Below are 695 nucleotides of genomic sequence, written 5' to 3'. Positions count from 1 at the left end.
CTGGGAAGATCTGCCCCCCTCCTTCTGCAGGAGAACACGTGCTGAGTACGCCAACCTCGGGGCGGGAGTACGGTCTTGTGCAGAGTACTCAGAGCGCCGCGTGAGTGCGAGGGGCTAGCCGGAGCACAAGAATACGTGTACGTAGTCCAGCAGACCTCGCCGCCGGCCGGCGCATTTCTTTTTCTACAACGGGTCTTTCTTTTTCTACGTCCAACAGGCCTCGCCGCCAGCCCCCGCCGACCGACCGCGAGCGCCTCGGCCGCCAGTCTCGCGTGCGACGCCCCCGCCGTCGCGTCCAGCTTTGGCGCCAGCGCAGCGAGCAGCGCCTCGTCCGAGAGGGACGCGGCCGCGCCTAAAAAAGAAATCGGCGAGCTCCAAAAAGAAATACAGACAGGGGTCGAGAGGGGCGCGGCCGCGCCTAACAAAGAAATCAGGCCGCGTGGAGGGAGTACGCGGCGTTGTCCAACGGGGGCGCGCGGCCGCGCCTAACAAAGAAATCGATGCGGCCAAAAAGAAAAACAACGCGCCGCCCAGAGGGGCGCGGCCGCGCCTCCGATCTTCGCCTTGCCCCAGTGGTGCACCACCGCCACCTTCATCTCAGACAAGCCGAGGAGCTCGCACAGCCGCGCTGCCAGCAGGTGCGCGTGCCTGCTAACGAGGAGCCGCTCCTCAGTGAAGAGCGAAATAAACAGCAA

The 695-nt window shown here is 64.6% G+C and overlaps 1 protein-coding gene across 1 annotated transcript in view; it reads right to left on the bottom strand.

Annotated features, from left to right (window-relative positions):
• EMIHUDRAFT_113896 (hypothetical protein) overlaps window positions 1–695 on the bottom strand; it is a gene marked incomplete at both ends in the record, with an annotated part of 7093 nt that overhangs the window by 2673 nt on the left and 3725 nt on the right. The window contains 2 exons of the mRNA XM_005781385.1: window positions 242–352; window positions 521–648. Of these exons, the coding sequence (XP_005781442.1) occupies window positions 242–352; window positions 521–648 (239 nt within the window). The remainder of the gene's footprint in view (window positions 1–241; window positions 353–520; window positions 649–695) is intronic.

The sequence above is a fragment of the Emiliania huxleyi genome (assembly GCF_000372725.1).
Source record: "Emiliania huxleyi CCMP1516 chromosome Unknown EMIHUscaffold_202, whole genome shotgun sequence".
NCBI lineage: Eukaryota > Haptophyta > Isochrysidales > Noelaerhabdaceae > Emiliania > Emiliania huxleyi.
The sequence above is the reverse complement of the archived record's forward strand: the minus strand, read 5'-3'. Positions and strand labels throughout refer to the sequence as shown.